At 36.8% G+C, this 21,311-nt stretch overlaps 1 protein-coding gene across 2 annotated transcripts in view; it reads left to right on the forward strand.

Annotated features, from left to right (window-relative positions):
* Positions 1 to 21,311, forward strand: part of TRAPPC12 (trafficking protein particle complex subunit 12) — a 54,284-nt gene that overhangs the window by 12,886 nt on the left and 20,087 nt on the right. For both annotated transcript variants that reach the window (XM_080587767.1, XM_080587768.1), the window contains exons 4-6: positions 878 to 991; positions 1,698 to 1,836; positions 18,390 to 18,502. In XM_080587767.1, coding sequence (XP_080443893.1) covers positions 878 to 991; positions 1,698 to 1,836; positions 18,390 to 18,502 — 366 coding nt within the window. The remainder of the gene's footprint in view (positions 1 to 877; positions 992 to 1,697; positions 1,837 to 18,389; positions 18,503 to 21,311) is intronic.

Consider the following 21,311-nt stretch of genomic DNA (forward strand, 5'->3'; position numbering starts at 1 on the left):
TTTCAGGTAACAAGAGAGATTAATTTTATAACGACGTGTCTACTGGACTTGTGTCTCCTGAAAAAATTACTCTGTTTAAAAGAAAAGTATGATAACCTAAACCTATGAAGCCTTTCTCTGTCTTTTTTTTTTTTTTAATTTTATTAGGTATTTACATGACTGCATTAGCATATACAAGGCTAATTGGATGACAGGGTGACAGTACAGTGTGACTTGTATAGCTAGGGATGATTTTGTTTAATGAATGAAAAATATATTTAAGATTGTTGTAAAGTTAGCAATGCAATGAAAATTCAGATATTTATATTTCAAAGTTGAAAGCATTTTTATGATTTTGAATTTATTATCGTTTTATACATTATATTATTTCTCTTCCTTTGTTCTTAATTGCTAGAAATTCCATGTTCTGGGCAATGTTTAGAAGGTGTTTTCATTAAATGAACTACACCAGGGATTATAATCTGAAATGTTGAATTCAGTACTGCAGGAATAGGCTTTAAGTACTTTGTAGCAGTAGAGTGACTTGGACGTGATTGTGTGGCAATGTTTTCTCCTTCCGAGGAGAAGGCAAAGCTTTGAATATTGCAAGTGTATTAGCAAACGTTATACATCTTTAAGTTTAGAGACCCATATGGAGTTGTGTATTCTTTTGATTTAGTGATCTGATAATACTGCTTTCTTTCATGCTTGACTTCACTTTTTACCTAATTACACGTGCAGTTTTGACAAATGACACTGTGCTTCTCACCAGCCAGCTTTCCTGACCTTGTCATTTTTACTGATGGTTATACGTAGCTGCTTCAGACAAAACAAACGCTTGTGTATTTTAGGGGTTGCACATTTATGTTTTTGCTACTTACTCTTTCCTTCTTCCCAGAGCAGTAAAAACTGGAGGGCAGCAGTTGACTTGTGTGGGCGTCTTCTAACTGCTCATGGTCAAGGCTACAAAAAAAGTGGACTACCTACTAACCATACAACAGATTCTTTGCAGGTATGTTCAAAGATACCCCCTTGTCGCTTTTTTTCCAGCATACTCACTGTGGATTTTTTTTTTTTGACATAAACTTGTTTTCCTAATTGTTACCTAAAAATTAAACTTATTAAGGCATTGTACCAGGTCACTTATTTCTGTTTGTCTATGTAAAGTAGGTCTTCATTTTAAACAAAATAGTTTAAAAAAGTAAAATTCTGTCTTGACTGTATGCTTTAAAGGTAATGATACTCATAAAAGGAGTAAGTTTTGCTGTCTTGGAAGACTCACTGCACTAAGTTCATGGACGCTATTGTGATGGTTTCACACAGATGGGCAGCTAAGCTCTGCCACACTGTTCTCTCACTCCCCTTCCTTAAAGGAACAGGGGGAGAAAATATGGAAAAAGCTTGTTGAGATAAGGACAGGGAGATCCCTCAACAATTACCGTCATGGACAAACCTAAAATTTGTCTTCAACTTTTCCATATCTTTACAAAGAAACAAAACATCACTCCTCTGGGTTTTGTTGTAATGATCTTTGGAAAAGTGTTCTGTGAATATGCAAGTAAATATAAATCCTGATTCTTACCAGCAAGTAGCGTAGAATCTCTTCACTCAACTTTATCAGAAAAACTTAGACAGTCAAAGTTGTATTTAGATGTGTCTTGTGATTAAAGGGAATAACAGACTTCATCTTTTCTTTTTTTATATATAATCATTTTTAGCTGTGGTTTGTGAGGCTAGCGCTACTCGTAAAACTGAATCTCTTCCAAAATGCAGAAATGGAATTTGAACCATTTGGAAATTTGGACCAGCCTGATCTTTATTATGAATATTACCCTCATGTATACCCTGGACGAAAAGGTAGGATACTTGATTTGTAAAACATTTATTTTAACCATGAATTATTGGTGGTTTTTTATTACTGTTTTTACTAGTCTTTACAGAAATAATGGATTTTGTTTTGTTTTTAAAATCTAAAGCATTGGTGATCTTTTGTTTATTTCTTTTTTTTCCCCGAAAATAGAATGTGATTAACTACTAAGTTAAAGTACTGTTTGTGTTACAGAGGTAGTGAAGTAAAAATAAGGAGTAAAGCTACTCCATCACAGTCTAGATGGGCAGTGTATTTCATGCTGCTGATACAGCATTGATTTGAGAGAGGGATGTTTTTAACAAGTAAATATGATAAAATATTCTAGCTCTAGAGTATTTAAATTAATAAAACTTAATAGTTCATTCTCGCCAGAAACAACTGTTAAAGATCATGAGAGAGTTTATATGTACAGAATTAATAAGCTTTCTTTATACGAGTTTTCTGATATTTAATATAGCTTTAAATTGTTCTATGGCTTTCCACAATGGAAAGGGAGAAGCAAAATCTTTCCCTTCTGTTCAAGACCTGTTCAATATTTTTTGTTCTTTCCTTCTCCTTTTCTCCCCAAAGCTGTAGGAGACAGTATCTCTAGAGCTTTCTCTATGTATTGTTGGCCCATAGATTCCAGAGTTACTAATGGACAGCAGACAGGCTAACACTCCATGAACACAATAATAGTTTATCATGTGTCCTGTTCATGAAGAGAAAAAAAAAAAAAAACACCACCAGCCTCAATTGTTTAAGGGTTTTATCTTGAGTTGCAAATGCACTACTTCTCACTGCTGCCCATAGGTTAACCTAGTAGTTCCATTTTTTAGGATATTCTAGTACTTTAAGAGTCCGGGTTTGAAAAATTAGTGTTTCTAAGAGCAATTTCACTCCCATTATTCCATGCTACTTTGAACTTGTTTTTTTTTTTTTTTTCTAATCTATTCAATTCTCTCTGGTGCAAGTGATCTTAGCTTTCTTTGGCTTTCATATTTGAACAACCATTTATAATAAAATGCTTGTAAGTAATGTAATTTTAAAAGATAGGGCCACCATCCGAAATATTATGATCCATTTTATGTGAAGTGCTGGTAGTCTCGATGAGTTAATCTAGAACGATGAAGGGATTTTGAGGTTGCTGAGGAAGGGCAGTCAAGCAAGTTCAGGATCTTTCACAGAAGATTGTTTCACCTGTTTTGTGATGCAGAGGATCAAGTGTAGCCCAGCAAGACCAATGTGGGCTCCCTAGAACGAGTCCATCTAACCAAATAAGTCAACATCTTTCAGGCAATAACAAGCAAAAATTTCTTGTTTTTGCCTTGAATATATTGAGTCCACTGAGATGAATTGTGTTTTTTTTAAGAGAGAGGGAGAGGTTTTGGTCACCAGGTTGGACAGCTCCTTGGATCTGGTTATGTTTTGGCAGCTTTGGACATGATGCAGCGTTACACAGGAGGAGAAGTTTTCCCCAGGCTGTCAGAAGATGTAAAAAGGTGATCAGGAATAGTCAGCATGGATTCACCAAGGGTATATCATGCTTAACCAATTTGATAGGCTTTTGTGATGGGATGACTACCTGGGTAGATGAGGGGAGAGCAGTGGATGTGGTCTAACATGATCTCAGGAAGGCTTTTGACACTGTCTCCCATAACATCCTCATAGACAAGCTCAGGAAGCGCGGCCTAGATGAGTGGACAGTGAGGTGGATTGGCAATGGGCTGGATGGCAGAGCTCAGAGGGTTGTGCATAGTGGTGTGGAGTCTAGTTGGAGGCCAGTAGCTAGCGGTGTCCCCCAGGAGTCAGTACTGGGTCCAGTGTTGTTCAACATACTCATCAACAACCTGGACGACGGAATGGAGTGCACCCTCAGCGAGTTTGCTGATGACACAAAGCTGGGAGGAGTGGCTGATAGAATCATAGAATATCACAAGTTTCTTTACTGTGAGGGTGACAGAGCACTGGAACAGGTTGCCCACAGAGTTTGTGGAGTCTCCCTCTCCAGAGATTTCAAAACCCGCCTGGATGCTGTCCTATGCAGCATGCTGTAGGTGATCCTGCTTGGCAGGGGGGTTGGACTAGATGGTCTTCGGAGGTCCCTGCCAACCTTGGCCATTCTGTGATTCTGTGAATGGCAACAGCAGTCTTGTGCTTTCATCCACAAGTAGACGAGGAGGCTTCTGGGATCTCTGACACGCTGTTCCTTCTATTCCACGTTGTCTTGGAGTGAATTCTTGACCCTTTCCTCCATGCTTTAATTTTCTTCCTGACTTACCAACATTTTCATGCTTTACAAATACTGTCTTTTTTCATTCTAAGCCAACAGAAGAGCTAATTTTTTTTTTATCTTTTTCAGCATTAAAAATAATAAATGAATAGCACTGCTTGAATAAGTAAGGACACATAAGTAGTTGTATGAAATTTCTTTTTTTTTTTATCTTTTTTTGCTTTGTTTTGTTTATTTCTACTAAAACCTCAAACCACAGTGGACAATAGTAAGGTCAGAAAAGTAATACAGACCTAGTGAAATATGCTAAACCAATAGTTGAGTGATGTCTAGAGTCACACTATTGTACACTATATTATAAATATATATAAATAAAACTTTTACTACCCATCTGAAAGTGTTTTATTGCAGCACACACTAGTATATCCCTATGTTCACAATCATGTCACACCTTAAAACCTTGTGCTAGGATTGCTAACAGTTCATAAGAAAGTGTACATTATGAAAGCAGTTTCTAGAGCCCATGCAACTAAATATTTAACAATGCGTTACTAATTTAGGCATTTGCTACCTGAATGCAGAAGACTGATTTCATGTTAAAGGAGTAAAGATGATGCTGTATCGTCACAAAGAGAAAGAAAAGGGGAAAGGAGGGGAAAACCAAAAACAAATAAACGCAACTATGCATCTAGAGCTCTGGTCAGGGAAATAAAAGCCCTGTCTTTACTTGTACACAGTTTTTTTCTTCTTAACTCAGAATAAATTATTCTCAATTATTGTAGCTTTTAGAACACTCATTTTGGTAGCGTTAACTTTTCTGTAACTTACTGGTCTATTAACCAGAAACAAGTGCAAATTGTCTCATAGAGGAATGAAATAGTATTTTAATGTTTCAGTGTAATCCTTGGCTCTTTCAGAAACATCCAGGCATTACCAATGGAAAGGACATGTTAGGTTAGCTGATATGAGGGAGTTTATGAACTGTCATAAGGAACACAGAAGCAGAAGTTATGAGTAAAAGTGGAATAGACTGTATTATTGAAAGACAAAACCCTAAAAAGAATTCTGTAATCCATGAGTTGCAAGAGTGATGACAAAAATCTAGCCCTATAACAGAGATGTGCATAAAGCAATCTGGGACGCTGGTTCCCAACCTGAGTAACTATCTATTACAAAATAATAATAGCAGTAAGCATATGAAATCAGATTTTTCTGCTTCTTACTGCCCATGATTTCTAGAAATGATGATGCATGTGCACATGTACTGCAAACTGCTGAATTTAAGCATGCTGCACAAAAAAACCTAGCAACAGGGACTTTCCCCACCCCACCCCACCCCACCCCACCCCGTAGCTTACTATTGAGAAAGTTTCTTCTGTGCTGCTTCCGAACAGGTACCTTTGTTATTTTAATCTGCTACAAAGTACTATCAGTTATTTTTGCAGTCAAGCACAGAGGTGGGTGACCATATGGGCGAAACTACAGTTCTTGTTTTCTGCTTGGAATTCCTATGTACAAAGGCTTTCCAAAATGCAAGAGCCCTACCTGCAAGACAAGCTAGAATCCTTACTGTTACAGCGGAGCTGGTCCTTCCATGCTGACAGACCTTGTTGATGAACAACAGCTGCCTTTCAGCTGCTGTAAATTGGACACTCCTTCAAATGATGCCATAGGTACAAATGACAAAAACAGCAGTAAATTTTTATGTATAAAAATATTTATGTAAAAATATTCCCCAGATTATCAAAGGAATTAACGAGGACAGATGTGCTGGTGGAAGAAACAGCTTTGCAGCTAAGGGAAAGCAGAAAAAATTAAATAAATAGGGAAATAGAAAAATGGAATTTGGAAGAATTAAATCCATATCTGAGCTATTTTAAGATTTGACTAGGAAATGAGACCAGTTTAATCTCTGTTCTACATCAAGCAGGAAGGATCAAGGAGTGTCTTAACCAATTTCACTGGTTAATACAAGGATCACAGCAAACTCCACCCCTGCCCTCTCAAATAGTGCACGCCTACAGGTAATGGAGATGACAAAAGGAAGAGAGTGTAAAAATCAGGAAAGGAAGATTTTTCAAATATTAGATCTTAGAACCATGATGAAGAAAACAGTAATGCACAGATCCATGGCTGCAAATGCTATATAAAACATCAGGATAAAAGAGAGGCTAGTGGTATTGCCAAAAGGGAAAGAAAAGAGCCCTGGGGAAGCTTCAGAGGGAAATTAAGTTGACCCTATTCACCATGTTAAGTTAAATTGATAGGAGAATATCTTCCACGCCTCCTACATTTACTTGGAATTTAAATTCTTTGAGGTATGCTCCTCTGTGATGAATGAATGAGGGACTATCCTCACTGCTGTAAGAAGCGCAGCTATATAAACTTCCCTCACCTAAAGCACCAAAAATACAGAAAAAAAACTAAAGTATTACATCCTTTATTACGAATATTTTGAATATAAAGAAATGATGCAAAGTACTGTATGTGTTACAATTAATGTAATTGTTTCTATCTATAGTCTCATTTCTTAAATTGACTTTTAAGTGCTCACTCCATTTATACACCATGAATCAAAATTAAAATGTTGAAACAAAACTCTTCCTTTTATGCTTGTTACACCACAAAATTATATATAGAATTACCAGACAGCAGTGGATTGTGGATTCCTACTAATATATTTCAACCAAAATATATGAATGATTTATATCTATTTTATTATTTAAATTAGCTTGTTAACAATGCATGTATAATAAATTCCTTTATCAATAATCCAGGACTGCATAGTTTAATGCTAGCCAGAACAGAATTGCTTGTTCTCTCTCACATCCCTGGGAACAGCATCTCTCTCTCTTCCCCTGCCCAGTCAAAACTCTATAAGGAAAGTGTGATAGCTGTTCCCACACCTTAATCCCATTGTATTTATGCAAGATACGTACAACCGGCAGGTTAGATCCATCCAACCTCATTGTCCTTATAGATGATCAGCTTAACTGTCCAAGTTGGTATGTTCAGCTTAAATGTGAACTGAGACATGAGGTCATATTCTTTTCATTAATGGTTTCAATAGTTACAGTATATAATGATGATATATTTCCATGTACATCCCTTTCTTGTCTCTTTAAATTCAGTCTGTTGTGTTGTTCCACAGCTATCTTCCAACTATGAAATCAACTAATACAGATTGAATAAAAGTGTTATGGTTCCAGATGGGTATTCAGAGTAGTCACACTTACAATTTTTTCTAAGATAATACAGATATTTGAGTTAAGAAATATATGTACAATTTAAGAGCATGGAGTACTGCCAAAATATTTAATTGTGCTTTCTTTCCCAAGGCTACATAGTCTCATTATAGACACTAGCAACTTTATATAGTATTCCTTAAAATTCTGCCTTACTGCAGTTATCAGTAGGTAAGATTTATGGTGATCCCTTTGTGACTTTGTGGTAGGGCAACTGTTGGTTTTTTTGTTGTTGTTGTTTTGGGGGGGGTTGGTTGGGTGGTTTGGTTTGGGGGGCAGATGGTTGGTGGCTTTTTGGGTTTTTGTTTTTGTTTTTGTTTTGCATTCTTTCTCTTCAGTTTCCCTTGCTTCACTGCAAATACCAACTCCAGATTATTGAAAAGGTATTTTTGAAATCTTTCAAAACCAGATTTTATTTTTTTTTATGTCTCTGTATTCTTAGCTCATGTGCATTTAAATTGTGAAGCATATGGAAGCGTGCAATTTCAGATAAAATTTTCAAAACATTTTCTTTCAGTGGTTATGAGCATTTATGTCCCTATCTCTTCAGTCTTTCTGGAATGAAAGTAATAAACAAAAGCTTGGGAACCAAATATTCTGTTGAATCTGGATTTTTAACTTTAGTTTTCTTTGATGGTCAGTTGAACTTAGATTAAATGTCACTGTATCATCGCTCATAAAAATCCCTCATAAATTGTATGACTGTGCTGTTGTAGAAGTATGTAAACGTGTGTGTATACATGCACATATATACACCTCTGTGAGTCTATGGCTATATAAAGCAGAATACCTTTTTAGATTTTCTGTATTTCTTTTTTTTACCCAATGAAGGGAGGGTTTGCAGTTTTTTTCTTTTGTTTTTTAATATTAAGATCCTGCTTTATACTTCCAGTAAATGATCATTTGCCCTACTGCTGCATTTTTGACATTTATAATCTGTTGAATAAGCTTTAGAAGGCAGATGAGAAATAACCTCTGATTACTTATTTTGCAGCAAGGAAATATGAAGATAAAAATGCTAGCCATTTTACTGCTCTAAAAGGGCTGCAGTTGAGGTCTTTAGTTTGAATTTGCTTGGCATGAGGTGGTGTTTATGTTATGATAATTAGGAGAACGTGCAGCTGTTCATAAAAAAGAAAAATTAATTTAAATTTAAATCTGTGGTCTTAGGAAATTCTACCTGATCTTAGTATTTAATTCATCTGTGTTTCCATGCTGTTGGAGTATCAATTTTGTTTTTAAGAGACCTTTTTTTACTTTCAGTTTTGCCTTTTGTATGCTGGTAATATATATATGAATGAGACTAATTCATACCAAAGGGACAATCAAAAATCATATTCTAAGAGGAAAAAAAATAGATGCACTGTTTTTAGAAGTGATAGCTAAAAAAACAATTGTCTTTAAAATGATACTATTTTTCCATTATTAATTTTCAATGGATAAAATTACCATGAAATGGTCAACAGAGGTTAAAAGTAGAACATCAAGCTGGAAGAATATTTATTAAACTTAAAAATAAAATTTCTATACATGACAGTAATTGTAGGGTATTGCCATTGTTGAAATCATCTAAGATTAGTGGACATGATTTTGCTGTATAAGAGGGCATCACTTCTTGTAGAGATCTGCAGCATGGAGTGGAAAAGAAAGACCTTGTCCAGTGGTCACAAGTAAACATTTTAATTGCAGGCTATGCTGCTTGCTTTAAATATTTCCTTGGTGGTATACATAAAGCTATGTTGCCTTATTTAATTTAGTACTGAGGAAAATAGAATAGAAGGCATGGTTTTGATTCAAAATAGTTTTTCAAAAGTCAGCCTATGCCAAAATCCAGTGTTTATTTAAAATCCTTTTATCCCCAGAGGACTCTCACATGAAATATATGTCCACTTACATAGGAACCTCTTGCAAAGAAATTTGTGTTAGAGTAAGGCACTCTGTGCATTAAGTATGTGGCCTAACAATAACCAAGTAGGTGAAGAATTTACGACAATATAATGTCATTCTTTTTTTCCCCCGAAGTACTTAATCTAGTAAGCATAGTTATTTCTGTTACAGCTTAGTGTTAATGTACTCAATCTTTCTTGTTTTTTCCCCAATGCGACAGTGTTTATTGAAGCAAGTATGGTTTTTTCCCTACTGTTAATCTGCTTTTTAATTAAATTTTGTACTGAATTCTACAACCTGCCCTTTAGACCTTCATAACACTATTGTTATTGATCAACTAGAAACATCAACAAATGTCATTACCTCTTCCCAATTGTTCTCTCGTTAACTAGATGGTATAAAATGAAAATTACAATGTTTTCTAAAATCTCAGACACAGTTTATGATCTACTCCTTCCATCTGGAATGCACCCATTCCCATCAGAAACACTCTCTTTGATATGTATAGTATTGTTTCATTGTATTAACATTTACTTCTTTTTCTGTCTTGGTTGCAGGAAAGATTTATGTTCTGCTTGAACAATTAGAATTTTAGAAAGGAGTTTGCATTCTTGTCCTTGAGTTTCTTCTTGTCACTAAGTAAAGTGAGCAAGTTCTCTTTCTTACTCATCAGAAAAGGAGGTGGAAGAGAAAGTACTTTTATCTTCTTGGCAGTTTAAAACTGGCCTTAACCCTTCATTATTTTGTAGAAGGCACTGCAGAATAATGACATTATTTGTCTCTTAGCATGTGTTTTTAAAGTTCATGGCACAATCTTGCAACAGTCTTGAGGGAGATGTACAACTGTGGTATGTCTTTCTTTTTTCCTTTCTTTTCTCTCTCTTTTTTTAGCCAAATATCAACAAAAGTTTGCTTCAATGATACTTTGACAATTAATCATAATGAGATTTCAATTGTAGTGATGAATAAGATCAAGAAACACTTTCTATTCTAAACCTTCTTTTTCAACTACTCACTCTTTTACAATCTTTTTTTGAAATTTTTGCTGGTTTTTCCCTTCACTAATTTACACCATTTCAACAGTGTGCTTTGACACTTTTATTATAAGAACAACCGCACTACCTTTTATCAAGAACACAGGACTTCTTAATGGAAAACAGTGACTCTAAATGGGATTTTGAAATGAGAGTGAATAAATAGGACAAAGCACAAGAAAAAACCTTCAGCAGGATGTGATAGCATGATACCAAAGTTCCAGTGAAACACAAGTTTGTTTTCCCAGTGAAGGTGGCACAGATTGGAGCAAGCTCTTGAAGAAGTGTATTCTCTGTCTTCATGCTTTCAAATTATTTTTTTCTGAACTTAGGCTTTAGGCAAGTAAGTTATTAGGCTCATCACAATATAGCTAGGTGAAATATTTAGTGTTTGTAATATAGTAAGAAAAAGACTAGATAGAGTAAAATACTGGTAATCTAGTGTTTGCTCAAATCAAATTAATCCCCCTGCTTAAAGTGCTAGAATTGTTGGATTAGGTCTTGAAGAGGGTTGTGTTACACATAAATGTGTACATGCTTCTCCACTGCTAATTTGTGGACTTCCTAAGTGTATGTATTCAAATTTTCTAGTTTGATACATGACTCTAGTGTAACAGTATAAATTGCTAACTGAAAGAAAATCAAGTTCTTGCTGGAAAAGAACAGAGACTGGTACAGTCTATGTGAAATTCCCTTGAATTTCAGTGTGCTAAAAGCCCTCATCTTGGCAAGAATTGTGTTCCTGAGTTGTTCAGTGGGCATGGATCTATACTGCCATACAACGCTGTGCAGAGCTCTTGTGCATGTCAGACCTATGGGCTGTGCATGAGCAAATCGTAAATGTGAGAAACAAATGAACTTTTCTGTAATTACCAACACCTTAATAGTATACATGTTGGAAATTAGACCTTTCTCTATATAGATATCTCATTTATATGACACTTTGGAGAGTTTCTAGGATCATGCCTGATGGTGAGTTCCTTTTCTGTGGGGAAAATGAGCCTGAGGGTTAGGGTTGGTCCAAACCACTTCAGCAAGATGGCACCCCATTAAATGTCCGTGTCTGCTTCTGGACTAATACCAGCTGTAAGTTTCCCCCAGTTTGGGATTTTTGCCAAAGTTCCAATTAAATCATGCTATTTAGGGCAGTTTACTGTCAGAACTGGTAGCATTCCCATGCCTTCCTGTTGTTCATGAGAAAAGCTTTTTTTCCTGTAATTTAGCTACTGTTGTTGATAATGCAGGGTATTTCTTATTTTACTGTAATTAATTAGCAGATCTGAAATGCAAGTTGGGGAGCCTTTCGTATACCACATGGAATTTTGGGGTCTCTCCTAAACTAAGTTGTTCTGTGGTTTGTTTTTGTAACTATAGGCTACTGAATTGATTTCGAAAGTAAATTTTATTTAAAAAAAAAAAAATCAAGTGTGTTACAGGAATAGCTTTTTGTTTGTCACTGTATACTATCCAGAGTTTCCTTTTCTTCAGCTTCTGTTTTGTCTTCTGTTCTTTTCTTGTGCCCAATTTTGTTTTCTTTAATGTACAGAGTTCCCTTCCACTTTATTGGTGACAAAGTTTCCCTTTTTCTGCGGAGTACAAGTGCCATGGCAAATTTCTTCAAAACGTGTTTTGAGCTGAGAAAGCATGCTTAGAGGTAGACTGCAGCATGCATCACAGTTTCGTAGGAGCTGCTGCAGAGAGGATTGGGCGTCATTTATATGCTGTCATGTTCTGACATCAGGGCTGGGGTGTTTATTTACTCCTTAGAGATGATGAGGAAAGACTAGACTTAAGGAAATAGTGCAGTATTAGTGGAAAACCAGAAGCTCTCATTCTTACCTTTATTTCCATGAGCTTCAAGGAAACCTTTCTTTTTCATATCAAAAGTATTAATCGCTAGAAGCCAACAGAGATAACCATAATCCTCCTCAGAAGTCTAAGTAGGGTAGGGCTCCAGAATATGAATTGTTATTTAAAGAATGAGTTGCATCTCTTGCACAATTCCACAGATTTTAAAGGCTTTTTATATTCCATAAGATGCACTTGGCTTTCTGGGCTACAAGCAGACATTGCTGGATTACATCGAGCTTCTCATCAACCAACACTCCCTCTCCCCAGGGCTGCTCAATCCATTCTCTGCCCAGCCTGTACCTGTGCTTGGGTTTGCCCTGGCCCAGATGCAGGACCTTGCAGTTGGCCTTGTTAAACTTCATGAAGTTTGCACAGGCCCACCTCTCAAGCCTGTCCGGGTCTTCCTGGATGGCATCCCTTCCCTCCAGCACGTCAACTGCACCACACAGCTTGGTGTCATCACAGACTTGTTGAGGGGGCACTCAATCCCCCTGTCCGTGTCACCAACAAAGATATCACCAACAGTGCTGCTCCCAGTACTGACCCCTGAGGAACACCACTCGTTACTGATCTCCACTTGGACATTGAGCCATTGACCACAACTCCTTGAGTGCGACCATCCAACCAATTTCTTTCCCATTAAGTGGTCCATCATTCGTGGTCCTCCAATTTAGAGACAAGGATTTCATGTGGGACAGTGCGAAATGCTTTGCACAAGTCCAGGTAGATGATGTCAGTTGCTCTTCCCCTATCCACCAGTGTTGTAACCCTGTCACAGAAGACCACCAGATCTGTCAGGTATGATCTGCCCTTAGTGAAGCCATGTTGGCTGTCACCAGTCACCTCATTATTTTCCATGTGCCTTAGTATATTTTCCAGGAGGATCTTTTCCACAATCTTGCCAGGCACAGGGGTGAGACTGACTGGTCTGTAGTTCCCTGGGTCTTCTTTATTTCCCTTTTTAAAAATGGGGGTTGTGTTTCCCCACTTCCGGTCAAAGGAAACTTCACCAGACTGCCATGACTCATCAAATATGATCAATACTGGCTTAGCAACTATATCCACCAGTTCCCTCCCATGGATGAATCTCATCAGGTTGCATGGACCTGTGCACCTTTAGATTCCTTAGGTGGTCTCAAACCTAATCTTCTACACTGGGCAGTTCATCATTCTTCCAGTCCCCTGCCTTTGCTTTCTGGGGCCTGGGCCTTGTGGCTGGAACTCTTGTCAGTGAAGACTGAGCCAAAAAAGTCACTGAGTACCTCAGCCTTCTCCATAACCCGAGTGACCAAGTCTCCCATTTCCTTCCAGAGAGGGCCCACTATTTCCCTAGTCTTCCGTTTATCACCAATGGACCTATAGAAGCCTTTCTTGTTGCCCTTGATGCCCCTTGGCCAAATTTAATTCTAAAAGGGCTTTGACTTTCCTAACCTGATCCCTGGCTGCTCAGACAATGTCTCTGTACCCCTCCCTGGCTATCTGTCCTTGCTTCTGCTCTCTGTAGGCCTTCTTTTTTGCTTGAGTTTGTCCAGAAAAAGGAGGCCTACAGGGAAGAATGAACCTTAAGAATGTCCTTAGGAATATACTGTTTGTTTATTCTTATCTTGTGTTTTGTGTCTTGGATGCATACATATCTTCTTCTTGTGTCTCAGTGTAATACTTAAAATTTCATAAGTGTTATGTGAAAAAGATGCAGGAAAAAGAATCTGTTGGGAAACCAAGTAGTACCTGTTCCTATTATGATTACTAAATGAAATTATTTTCTGTTTAATCTTGTCTTAAAATGTATTTACATACTGTGGTTATTTTTCATGTTGTATTCTGTTTCCTGACATGTTTGATTTATGTAAAGGCAATACGGTTAACTAAGCATAGAATTGTTATTGATCACCTTTAAAAATGTTGTACGTGTGTTTCACTTAAATTATCTTTATTTTTCTTTTATAATTCAGCTTCTTACATTCTGTCTTTATAATATCTGTAATTGTGCTTTTTTAAGCAGAATTTTTGACAGTTAACTTTTTAAGTTTCACCTCTGTTTCTTTTGTCACATTCCTCATATAAAAAAGTGAGGAAATATTTTTTTTTTTTTTTTTTTTAGTCAGAAGGGTTGATTTCTGTGCCTTGCAAGACAAGAGTGGAAGCTGTGTTTTTGTGGATTTGTGTGCAAAAAAAGTCTGGAAGATGTGCCTTTGGTACCACTCAATATGATAGCATCATGGAACAACAAATAGAAGTCTATTGTTTAGAGCAAAATTCTTAATGAGCTGTGTTAGCTCACAAAAGTGTTACAGTCAGCACTTTCTGTGATTCTTTTATTTGATTGCTCTTTACATTTTGTCAGTGAACTGAAGAAGCACTGGTGAAGATTCACAAGAGTCGTATTATGGTTTGCCTTCACCTTTTTCATTTCTCATTCACCCTGTGAAACTCTGTTGAGGTTTTTTTTAAACTTATTGTGCTCTCAATTTTCTCTTCTGCCATGGCACGCACACAGGTCACCTTGCTTAGCCTTTTGATAGCAAAGGTTCATAATCATCACCTTCTGAAAAGGCTTTTGGTATCTTGCTGTTGTTTCTCTCAGTGCAGTAACAGAGTGCAACAATAGATACAGAAAATACACTAATAGAATACATTACTACACTTTTTTAAAAATTTTTACACAGCTGTTAACTAGGAGTAACAGAATTATTTTGATGAACAGATTTCTTCACATGCATTTTATATTAATGTTGTATATCCTTTTCCCAAAAAGTGTGTGTAAACTGTATTGATGCTTTAAAGAAAGCATCACTTGCTGAAAGCTTTACCAAATCTAAAGTGAATTTATGATAATTCTTTTTAACCAGAAATTCACTATATTAATGTAGGAACTGAACTAGATATATAATCCATACCTCATATTATTTAACTAAACTACTTGCAGATGGGAACACATCTGGGGAAGTTTACTTACCCAAAGATCTCAGAGTTTCTTTTTTACAAATAGAGTAAGTATTTAAGGAATACGCATGGATAAGTGGCTTGGACAAGTGCTGCAGGGTTTTTTTTGAGTGATTTCACTTGAAACTACAAAGTACTGTTTACATGGAGTGGTAAGACAGCCTTACCAGTGGTAGAAGGTAGTCTTTTCACATTTTTCTTTTTGTCCCCATTACCACACTTTTGTGAGAGCACCTATACAGTTTTGTGCCATCTTCCAAAAATATTCCACTATTTGAAAGGATTGCAAGGAAACTGAGGAAGAGGGCAGAAACGGTCTTTCTGAGATCTTAAATATAATTTCAGCAACCTGTTTAATCAGGCATTAAGCAACAGAAGTTCACTGGTCCAATTTGGTGGATACTCACAGTAAAATTACTTGCAGGATAATAGTTAAGTTATGAGTTTCAAAAAGAAAGAGAAGAAACGGATGGTAGAGCTTTAAATCCTCCTGCATGAAATAGTAATATAAATTCTAGTTTGAAAAGTCATTACACTGACTACCCTTTACACTGTGGGTCAGCTTCTTTCTGATTTTGTTTGGTGAGACCTGTCATTACTCCTGACATACTTAGTAAGGATTGCATGGGTATGCTTTTTAGTCACATTCTCTGAAGGAAATAGTAGGTGGTTAAGAAATAACACGTTAATAAAGTACATTTGGAGGTGATATAGTTCTGACTGCTTATCACAACTGAGGTCTTAGTTGTAATAGGGAATAAAGCAGATTCTTGTCAAGCCTAAGTTGGCCTGGAGTTCCATTTATTATTCTCACATCCTCTGACACCAATTTGGATTATGTAGTTTGGTAACGAGCTGTTCTTTCCCATTGCATCGATCATAATTGTGTGGCTTCATCCAGCAATATATAAGATCAATTCTTACCAAAATACTCAATCCCAAAACGTATTTTGCAAAAAATACATTTTTTTTCCTAAAAATAGATAACGTGAGACATTTCGTCTGCACTCAATAATTAAGTATCCATCTATCTGTGTGTTGAGCTGTTCTGTTACCAATTCAGATATTCTCTGTGTGTGTTTATTGAGTTTACCTTTTGCCACGTTTTACAAGAGAATGGAATGATACAGCCTTGTTCAGAGTTGAGAGTGCTAGACACAGTAATTCCTTAACCAAAAATGTAAAACTTCAGATTCTTTCCATTTTATATGTCAGGTGTTCCAAAGCTTTCCTGCTTGAACAAAACATTTTGTTTTAACCTTTTATTTTGGAAATCCTGTTAAGTACTCAATAGGTGCATGGTTTATGTGTTAGCGGTATTACAGAACACTACCAAAATAGCTGGTTTGGGGCATAGCTTATTGGCAGGATTATTATTCTTCGATGGCAGAATTAGAACTCAGTCAACCAGAGGTGTGGCAGAGAAGGTAACCAGCCTGAGGTCAAGTTTGCTTCCATAGATTTGCAGTGCAGGTTCTTGAAGTTCAAAACACATGTCTGCAAAGCAATTTTGCATGGTGTTCTTGCTCAGAATTTGCTCTTACTTTTGCCATACTTTTGTTTGTTTTTCACCCCCTGCCAACTTCGTATCTTCGCTTGTGTCATGCTAGGTACTAGTCAAGATAGATACATTAAATATTTGACATCTTTTGTTACTTGCTCAATAACCTTTTAAATTTCACTAAAAAGAAATTCAAAGGCAGTTTTGTTTTCTTAATATCTATTCCACATATGATGATGCATGAAACTTGTGTGTAGTTCCTCAAGGGAATGCAGTAGGCACAGAAACCACTGGGAATAGTTAGCTTTGGCAAAAGAGAATTTATGTAGATGTAATTGGCTTGCTCTGAAGGTCATAATTAGTGAATGAGGTCTGTGATGAAAATTTTGTCAACCTTTCAAAAAATGTCTAGAGGCAATGACTCATTTTACATAGCATTTACCTCTTTGACATATAAGCCCGTTAAGAACAGGTGCAAAAATCTTCATAAAAAGCTCCTGAGTCCTATTTGTGAGAAAAGATGAGGAAAGAGGCAAGTTGAGAAGGAAATCCCATTGGAATACACCTGAAGTAAGCAAATGTATTATATTAAAATATTAGAACTGTAGCACAGTATTTTGTGAGGTTTGTTTCCCCATTATACTTGCTTCTGTTTTGTTTTGCTTTTTTATTAGTAACAGTTTACGATCACATTCAGTGTTATTGTCTGTATAAAGGATATGCAGGTAGCTGGAAAGCAAGATACTACATGAACTAGGATTCCCTGAAGTTCCTGAAACTCCCCTTGAAGTAAGCAAGGATGCTCATAAACTTCCAAGATTAAGTCTTTGGTAAATATAATAATAAAGATAAAAGTAAACTAATATTAAAAGGAAAACATTTCTTTCACTTACTCTCCCAAGTATTACTTAAAATTCTTTTCCTATTTGATGTTTTCAATAAACCAGAAAACACACCATCTTTATGAAGAGTCAGTTTCGTAGTATAGAGTCACTTGGTAACTCTTGGTAGAAGGGAGTACATTAACGGAGTAGAACTCAGACTAAGTGTCGTCTTTAGAGTCATAGAAGTTATGCTCATCATAATATATTCAGATCTTTACACAGAACTATGGAAATTAATAGAAAGAAAATATTTTATAAAACATCTTAATTTCACAGGGGACTTAATATATTTTTAGATTTAATATATTACAATATTATTATTTTATGTTCTTCATTATACTGTTTTTATTCATTATTTCCTTTGACTCATTCTGATTTTCTGTTCTTATTCTTCCTTTATTATAGGAGTCCTTCATATCAGCCTTTGTTTATTTGAAAAAAGATTACATATAAGCACCTTTGCATGCCCTGGTCATATAACTTTTTTTTAGCAATAAAGCTTTTAAGACCTACAATTCCATCTTTGTTCTTCTGCATTGATTATAACATATGCATAAGTATTAATGTTAGGGGCAATTTCATAGTGGAAACTTGAGTAAAGTCCCATTTTTTAATCCTCTATTTTAATTGGTTTATAAAAATCTTTAATAAACATTTTACTTCTATGCACAACTTGTTCTTGAAAATCTGAATTAGGCTGCACCTTTTTCTTGCCTTCTTGATTATGGTTACATATATGTTTACATATTTAAAACATTTCACATGTAAAATAAAAATATAAATATATACATAAATAATATTTAAAACATATTGCATGTTATAGCTAAGAAAAAGGTTGTTATTTTATCATCTTTCATCAAGAGACAAAAAGAATATGAAGGTAAAATGGTCTTTGTGTCATATATACTAGTGAGAAATACCTTTGGGATGTACACACTCATCATTATAGCAAACACATTTAATGAAGTTAATTATGATTCTAGGTTCCATGGTTCCTTTCTCCATGCGGATTTTACATGCTGAACTTCCTCAGTACCTAGGTAATCCTCAGGAGTCACTGGATAGACTGCACAGTATGAAGATAATCTGCGCCAAGGTAACAACTTCTCTATGCACTGCTATTTCTTACAGTTTAGGAAATATATTTCACTGTCCTTAAAAAGGACATTGTTTCAACTATGACATTTTGGATTCCGTCTTGATTCAGAGAAGGAACTCACTAATAGAAGTAATTAAGTCTCTTCCATTTTAGGTTACAGCATCCTTCTCTGCTTAGTAGCTGTGACTTAAATGAGCAGAACAGTGCAAATACAGTTCTCCTGCTTTCATGCTTTTGCCCAACAAGACACAGAGCAGACATAGTAAGCAGACATGTTCAAGGGCATATGGGAGAGATTTTTTCCCCTCACTCAGCTGCATCCAGATAGTTCAAAACAGTTGTTAATCATAAGATCATAGAATGGTTTGGGTTGGAAGAGACCTTAAAGATCACCCAGTTCGAACCCGCCTGCTATGGGCAGGGACTTTTCCCACCGGACCAGGTTGCTCAAAGCCCCATCCAGCCTGGCCTTGAGCACTTCCAGGGATGGGGCATCCACAGCTTCTCTGAGCAACCTGTTTCGGTTTCTCATCGTTCCCATCATGTATTTCTTCCTTATATCTAATCTAAACCTACCTTCTTCTAATTTAACACCATTACCTTCTTGTCCTGTCCTCATACTCCCTGACAAAGAGTCCCTCCCCAGCTTTCCTGCAGGCCCCCTTAGGTACTGGAATGCCGCTATAAGGTCTGCCCAGTGCCTTCTCTTTAGGCTAAACAACCCCAACTCCCTCAGCCTGTCTTCACTGGAGAAGTGCTCCAGGCCTCTGATCAGCCCCATGGCCCTCCTCTGGACCTGCTCCAACAGGTCTGGTTCTCTCTTGTGCTGGGGGCCCCAGGCCTGAACGCAGTGCTCTAGGTGGGGTCTCGCGAGAGCAGAGTAATGATCAAAAGACTCTGCTCCATCCTTCAGCAACAGTCTGGATAGTTGGCTTTGGAAATGAATGACAGTCTTTATAAATGGGAATATAAATACAAGCTGCTGAGCTTGTTTTGGCGTTTGTTTGTTTGTTTTGACGAAGCTTTTGTTGTTGTTTTGGGGCCTGAGGGGAATTACTTGTTTTGTCGAGTTGCAACAATGCAGAATTTGGGCCTGAATTATAATATGGGATTTGTCAGTGCTGAAATTGGAGTGGTGGTATTGTAAGCACAAACCTTACCTTCTAAACCCAACACCCTGAGCATTAATCATTCATCCTTAAATGTTTTTGACAGAAATCTTCTTTACTAGTCTAATGGAACAGTTATGTATGAATGTTGCAATATGCTAACCTCTAGAAGAAACGAAGCATTATTGCTTTACCTGTGACATTTGAAAATTCAGAACTGTATATGAGATAAACGCACGTGATTATTTCAGGTATTCCTTGGAAGCTTCCTATATTTACTTCTGAAAATAAATTGAATAATGCAAGTGAAGGAATTTGGTAATTGCCAGTTGTATAGATACTGTGGTCTTACGTATATAAAAACCAATTTACTTCCAGCACAGAGTAGTTACTAGGGTAACCAAGTATAACCAAGCGTTTACAGTTAAAAATAGTTATTTCTTTTATGAGGGAAAAAGATGAAAGGTTGAAGTAATAAGAAATGAATGTGGCATTTGTTGTAGAGTTGGAAGGAATTAATTTGGAAACAGTTGAGAGAGAGATCTAATTTGGCCAAGAAGTGCTACTTTTTAGCACTTCATGAATGATATTATCTGCTTGTGACCGTCTCATCTAATAGAATTACTGCCAAGTTGTTCTCTCCAGCATTGTCCTTCATAAACAGTCCTCCTCAATTTGAAAGTATTTTTATTTTTCTTCCAGGATATGTTATACTGCTCTTGCAGGATTTCTGGGCCTCTACTGACATTTGCCTGCCCTGGTCTGCAGCAGACCAGGTGTTTCATATCTTGTTTTTGTGTGATCTGGTTTTAAGTATTGTGCTGTCACTCTTCTGTCATGAAAGTGCGACTAGATTCCAAAAATTTGACTTGTTTCTAAGCTCCTTGATCTTGTAAAGGAGGGAGAAAACTATATCGATGTGAATGAGGAAGTGACTTAAGCAGGGTATTCATCAGCCATCTGGCTAACTTTATTGACATGGCCATATCTCAGTTACAGTGTGATCAGCCATGATTCTCCACAGATTAAAAATACTGGTCAGTGGAGGAATGAAAGCAAAGGAAATTAATTCCCCCACACACACACCTCGACACACTTCTTCACAAGACCCTTAAGGTACTTATAACCTTGTGGTGGCTCTGCCTGCTCGCTTTTCCTTGAATGGGTATCTTTAAAGCATATCCAGTGTACTAAGGAAGCTTCTAATTTTCAAGGTTTTGTTTGAACATGACCTAGGCTGATTTTTTGTTTAAATAAGGGAACTGAGAGAAGATGAAATAGGAATAAAGGACATTTGCAAATTAAAAATACGTATTTCCCTGTCCGCTAAGTTCCTGAAGAACAGACCTGTTTACTCATATTCTCACTCCCTCAACGTCTAGAGGCCTAGATCACTATATGTCCTGTATGATCCCTTGTGCCCTGGGGGGAAGCTTCTCTGAGGCTTCTGCTGGCTCTTCACAAGGAGTTCCCTGTTCTGGGAGAAGATTTTCCCAGCTTAGGGTGTTCAATTGTAGTCCTAATGGGAGCAATCTCCCATTGCTTCTGACAGGTTCCACCAGGGGCAGAGTGCAGTCGCCAGGGCTCCTTTTTAAAATAAAGTACACAGAAGACTACAAACATTCCATCCTTCGTATGGTAATATTTTACAATTAGTTTTTCTAGGCACTACATCGCATATTACTCCAGTCGTTTGC

The sequence above is a fragment of the Anser brachyrhynchus genome, assembly GCF_964034855.1.
Source record: "Anser brachyrhynchus genome assembly, chromosome: 3".
In the NCBI taxonomy this organism is placed as follows: Eukaryota; Metazoa; Chordata; class Aves; order Anseriformes; family Anatidae; genus Anser; species Anser brachyrhynchus.